Source organism: Glossina fuscipes, unplaced genomic scaffold (genome assembly GCF_014805625.2).
Source record: "Glossina fuscipes isolate IAEA_lab_2018 unplaced genomic scaffold, Yale_Gfus_2 111, whole genome shotgun sequence".
Taxonomy (NCBI): Eukaryota; Metazoa; Arthropoda; class Insecta; order Diptera; family Glossinidae; genus Glossina; species Glossina fuscipes.
The window spans coordinates 3,277,064-3,283,063 of NW_023998454.1; the positions used below are offsets into that span (position 1 = coordinate 3,277,064).

Consider the following 6,000-nt stretch of genomic DNA (forward strand, 5'->3'; position numbering starts at 1 on the left):
TTAAGATGAAAGCGAATTTCTTCAACTGCTGCCGTGGTGGTGAGACGTTTTCGAACTAAGTAGAAAATATTACGCACTTAGATTGGCCTGCGTGATTGAAATGGAATGGTCTTTTTTCGGCAACTAATAATAATGGAAATATAAGAAATTATTGTTATTGAACTATCAAGACTAAAATGGCTCCTTCACTAAGTCGATAAATGTTAATTCAAAGTTTGTAATGAAAATTGTGATATCATCGCACATTCACGTTCTCTATAGATAAAAAGCACGTACTTATATACTACGGCTTGCACTCTTTTTTTAGACCTATCAATTGGCCAATATGCTGCCGTACAAATTGGCGCCATACGATATAAGCGAAAGACATTTCACTATTCTTATATTGGGTGTGTTATTAGAACAAACGATGACATACGCCAAAGTTCTTCATCGGTTAATTTAGCTTTAGCTTTGAGAGCAAGATTTTGGACAACCGCGCCGAGTAACCAGACGCATCGCAGAGAATGCGGAGAATGCATAGTGCTTATAGTAATATATGTAGAATTAGGAAAATTTTAAATTGAGCTGCTCATAGTAAATATGTGGTCAATATGATCTGCGTGTTTATGGGTTTGTGGAGCTAAGACCATGTCCAAACCCATACGAAAAATAAAGTGACAAAATAAAAATAAAAGAAATCTTTCAGATTTTAAAACATCGCTGTTTTACAACTATGGCTAGGTTTAATGCCTGACTGACTAAGGCATTGCGAATTTTTTAGAATACAAGGATAATCCGACTTGATCTGCAAGTAAGTAATTTTCGATAGGTGAGGCCGTATTTTATTAAGGCGAAAATTTTTAAGAGAAGTAAGTACAAGCCTCTTTCCAACAGGACGTATAACAGATAATTTTTATTAATATTGCTAATTATAGAATTAAGTACATAAGTTTTTGTTTTGTAATCAAGTTATCAAATTTAAAAACCGGCATAATCTAGACGCCGTAGAATCTTGAGAGACAAGATAGCAGAGAGGTTTGGTTATAGCCCGATGCGATGGAGGTATTTTCAGACTTATGGAATGGAAGAACTGCCGCAAGTTGCTAAATGTCGGGAATATTGTCTGTAATATTGTCAGGGAATATTGTCGGGAATATTGTCAGTAAGTGCAGTATTATATAACATCGTTTTATTTGAATTAACCAGTGCACTGATCATTTGGCATGAAATGCGATCCAGGCCGAGTGTCCTGTCTTTTGGTTCAGAGAGACAGATTCAGGTTCCAAAGTCGATATAGGATTTCCTAGGATTATGGCAGATCCATCAGTAGGGTTAACGTTGTATAGAGGAATTGGAATTCTTTTATTTTCAATCAAGACACGGGAGAAGTCGGAGATATATTCATCCAAACCGCTTGATCCAAAACAAATGCAAATTGCTTTCCCGGAGTAACGAAGTGATTATGATTGGGAAGTGGTCACTGCTATGCAGCTCATTCGAAGCGGATGAGGAAACGGAAGGTAGAAACAACAAAGAGCTACATGATAAACTAATTAGTGAAAAAGTGTGATGATGATGTTTGCCTTCCACTATTTATAATGGAGAAGTCGCAACATCTAATCGGTTTTGGTTTACGGTTATTTGTATTGGTCTGGCCTGTACGTTTGAGTTTTAGTGTGTGGGATGTTGTGCTTTGTAAAGATACCAACTCCTTGTTTTGACCGAAACTTTTATACCTTTCACCGCTATCCTAAAAAACAAAAAAAATAAATTTTCATGCTCTATAATTTGGAGTGAGCAATTTTTCTTATTTTCTTATATCTTTTTGCCGCATAGCCGCGTGGGCATTGAAGGCGTGTCCTTTGAAGAACTTAGGTCGCTTCCAAAATTTTTTTGCAAGTTTGTGGGCCATATCTTAATTTTTGTGAACGGGAGAATGTGTGTACTACACACTTGGGCAGGCGGACAGGTGGACAGGTATTGAAAAAAAAATAAAATTTTGATATACTACAATATTAGGCAGGCGTGGTCTATTTTCGTAAAGCATGGCCAAAGCATGTACAAATTTTTTGTACATTTATCTGCTATTGTTTGTAAGTAATGACCAAAAACCAAGTTTTTAAAGCCTTCTAAAAACAGAGTTGTTCTCCGTTTACGTTGTAATGTGGTCCTCTTCTTCGAGCGATTGGCGCATGTTCGATGCCAACCTGCGTGCAAGATTTTCTAACGTTTCCGCTAAATTTGAAGTCGATAGCTTCATTTTTGGGGCCAGTAAATTGCTTACAACAGACATTACACTGACAGACAGACGGACATTATTAAATCGATTCAGAATTTGATGCTGATCAAGAATATATATACTTTGTGGCGTCTCTGAAGCTCCTTGCTGGATGTTGCAGAAGTTTTAACAACATGTATAGTCACCCTTTGCTGAAGGGTGTAGAAATATTTTCTTCTCTAACGCGATATAAAGGATATATTATATTATTTCGCAATATTATAGTATAGAGTACAATGCTCAACAAATTGAATTGAATTCTTACTTGAAGACTAAAGATTTATGGACAGCGTCAATATACTATTAAAGCTGGTGAAGATAAGAAATTTTTTTCATTAATTTTAAATGAAAGAAAGAATATTACATTTTTGCTACACAATATATGCATGATTACATCAAACCGTTTTTCTTTGCTTTTTTCTTCCTATCCTTCTTTCTATGTTTGGTAAACATTTAAAAAAGAAAAGGAAATTTTCAATTTGGCCGTTATTGAAAAAATTTAAAATCGTTAAAGAAAAAAAATTCTGGATGTGTGTTTACTTTTCATATTATATTCAAAAATTTGCTTCTTTTTACACGTTTTATCGCACCATTGATGTCTATACCGTTATAGTGCCCTGTGTGCTGTAGTTCGTTTATGCGATGCCCTCGCCAAAGTATTTTCTGGCTATTTCCATTTTACACAAATTGTAGTCAATTGTGTTGACTTTGTATATATATATATATATATATGTGTATATGTATATGTGTGAATCTACGCCTGTGAGTGTTTATCTATTTTCAATTTTTTTTTCTTTTGCTATCTTGCCTTCTTTGTGTCTGTATCTGTACAATTTCATTTTATCCGGTAAAATGAATGAGATTCTTTTCATACACAGAGCTTTTCTTCCTTTGCCACTCCGGTCTATCTGCTATTGCATTTTAATACCGAAAATTGCGTTTATTCATTTTTTTCCACATTATTCGTTTGTTTTTTTTTTTGCTGCTCATAAAGCAAAGTGCTTGCCTGTAAAGAAACAAGAGCAATGTAAGGGGAAAGCATGCCATAGGAATTGAGATTTGAACTCATCATGTTTTCAAGTTTACATATCTCAGGCTCTTCTGCCACTTTAAATATTTTACTTCTTACTCTTTTTTTTGGGTTTTTTTTTGTTCTGCTTGTTATATATATATATGAAGAAGTGAACAAAAAACATTATTTACATTAGTTAAATTTGTATTTGCAACCGAAATGTTTTTGATGGTGTCATGTCTTGCCTGTCTGATGTGTTTTAATCATTTTATTGCCATCCATTCGAAAGGATATCAAATATCAGCTAAAGTGGGTCGTACAGTGAAATTTTGCACTTTGCAAGTGAAGTGAGATCATATATTATTAAAATAACTAAATGGTACGGAAAGACAAGAAATTGAACTATGTTCTTCTCCTATCTATCGGGGAATTAAAAAAAAAAAAAAAAAATTGCTATCGAAATGGTTTCTAAAATGATTTTTGGACTTGTATTTACGGGGATATGTTTGTGCGCATTTTTTTTCACATTTTCTTTTACTTACCTGAAGATAAATTATGACGTGATGACATTGATAAATTTCTTGGTAAAGTCATGCAATCTCCAGTAGTATTGTGCATGTCGTCGCTGGTGGTAATACCACCACCAATAACACTACCATTGCTATTCATCAGCAGCATATTGTTACGGCTTTCTAGTAGAGCAGCACTAATACTACTATTCGCTAAATTCCCTCCAGGATTGCGTCCATAATTTACAGAATTTGTATGATGTAATGCGCTTCCCGCTTTCGGTAGAGTCATTATACCAACAGCTACACCGCCACTACCAACAGCAACGCTGTTACTATTACCCAGACCAGAATTATAATTGACATTGGCGGAGGGGGAATTGCTATTGCTGGCAGCTAAAGAAGTGATGGCGGTGGTTGCATTTCGTCCAAATGTTTGGGTACCACTAGCTATCAGCGAACTATTGCTACTGCCACTGTTCATGCTCTTAATTTGTAAATGTTCACGTTGTTGTAACGATTGTTGTTGCTGTTGTTGTTGCTGCTGTTGTTGTTGTTGCTGTTTCGTGGTAGTACTGTAAGTTACATTACTAAGGCTACCAGAGCCCAGTATACCACTGGCTGAGCCAACATCCACGGGATTTAAGGTGTTTGCTGGTTTTGTGCCGCAAATATTCGGACTACTAAGATTTGGATTTGTTAACGAACTATTAGCGACCATTTGTTGTTGCTGCTGTTGTTGTTGCTGATGCTGCTGTTGCTGCTGAGTTAATTGCATGGCAGCATTAGTGCACATATGCGGTGGTGGTGGTTTGACATCACCGCTGGCCGTTAACAGTATAGTTCCCTGATCACCATGATTTTCAACGTCTACAATAACATTAGCACTCTGCGAGTGACCCATATGATAATGAGCATGCTTAATGGGATCGGGTGGATATGAGGGCACTGCTTGATGCATGCCGCGTTGTTGATATTGTTTTTGTAATGTTTTAACTTCGAGACGAGTTTTATCTCGTTGATAGTAGACACCGGCAAAGATGAGCACGTTCAATATCAGTAGACTACAACCAATTGCTATGGTCACGCTGAGGGCCGTTGAATAAGCTGCATAGCCCGCAGCTTCAAAACCTGAGGCCAAAGTATCAGTAGTAGCGTTTGCCATCGTTGTCGGTGCATAAACACCACCCGTAGTGTAGTTGGCATTACCTACCGGTATGCAAGTAGTGTATAGGTTGGGATCCATAGTTGTCACTGTATTGTACGAGGCAAAATCAGAGAATGCGAAATGAAAAAATATCAAACACAAAGAAATCGAAATGCTGCAGGACATTCACTTTTATTAAATTATAACAAAGCACAGGTGCCTTTCACTGTTTCGCATTTTGTGTTAAAAGGAAATCTCGACAAGTAAGTATTATTTTGCATTTGTTATTACTTTACGTTCATCTTAAGTTTAAGTAAAGGAATGAAAGAATAAAATATTTTTGGTGGAAGTAACTAAAAAGTTTCTATTTAAGAAAATCCTTAAAGTTATAAGTGTTGATCAACAGCGTCTCAAAAAGGAAACTACTTCATGTCTTGCCTTCTTAATAGGCAGCGTGTTGACTTAGTCAATTCTTCTTGCGATTTCTTCCAGTCTAAGAATGAGATTCGCATTTTGCCACTTTGGTTTCGCGTAACTTGCTTTATGGCTATGTACGCCTATAATTATAGTGGCAGTCTAAGCCAAGTATTTAAAGTTTTAATATATTGAAACGTCGAAGGTTTTAAATTTGAGATTATGGCAAACCCTACAGGCTTCTATTACTTTGCTTTACATTAGAAAGTAGGGAATTAAGGTGCCTAAGTTTTAAAAAAAAAAGTTTAGTAACTTCAGAATATTGCAATAATTTAACAATGTTGCAAAACCTAGCGGAATATAAACGGATTGACATATGAGAATTCTGATGGGTAGTAAATTTTGGAATTAGCAAGCATAATAACAAATCTGGTGGAATCCTCTCTTTGAATGATTGTTATAAAAGCTGGATTTCAAGTTGCAATTGCACATTGTGCCGCGCATAAAAAATGTAAAATTTAAAATTTGTCTGTTATTATACGATTAAAGTTACTTTTCGTATTGGTTTCATTTAAATGCAAAAACCGGTTTATTTTATTTACTTTGATTGCATCGACCTCAGTGTTATGTAGTAAATATTTTTATTTTATATTATTTA

At 35.5% G+C, this 6,000-nt stretch overlaps 1 protein-coding gene across 3 annotated transcripts in view; it reads right to left on the bottom strand.

Moving 5' to 3' along the window:
- The window catches only part of LOC119638975 (neuroligin-4, X-linked), a 120,653-nt gene that overhangs the window by 72,287 nt on the left and 42,366 nt on the right, over window positions 1-6,000 (bottom strand). For all 3 annotated transcript variants that reach the window (XM_038036135.1, XM_038036136.1, XM_038036137.1), the window contains exon 9: window positions 3,815-5,035. In XM_038036135.1, the coding sequence (XP_037892063.1) occupies window positions 3,815-5,035 (1,221 nt within the window). The remainder of the gene's footprint in view (window positions 1-3,814; window positions 5,036-6,000) is intronic.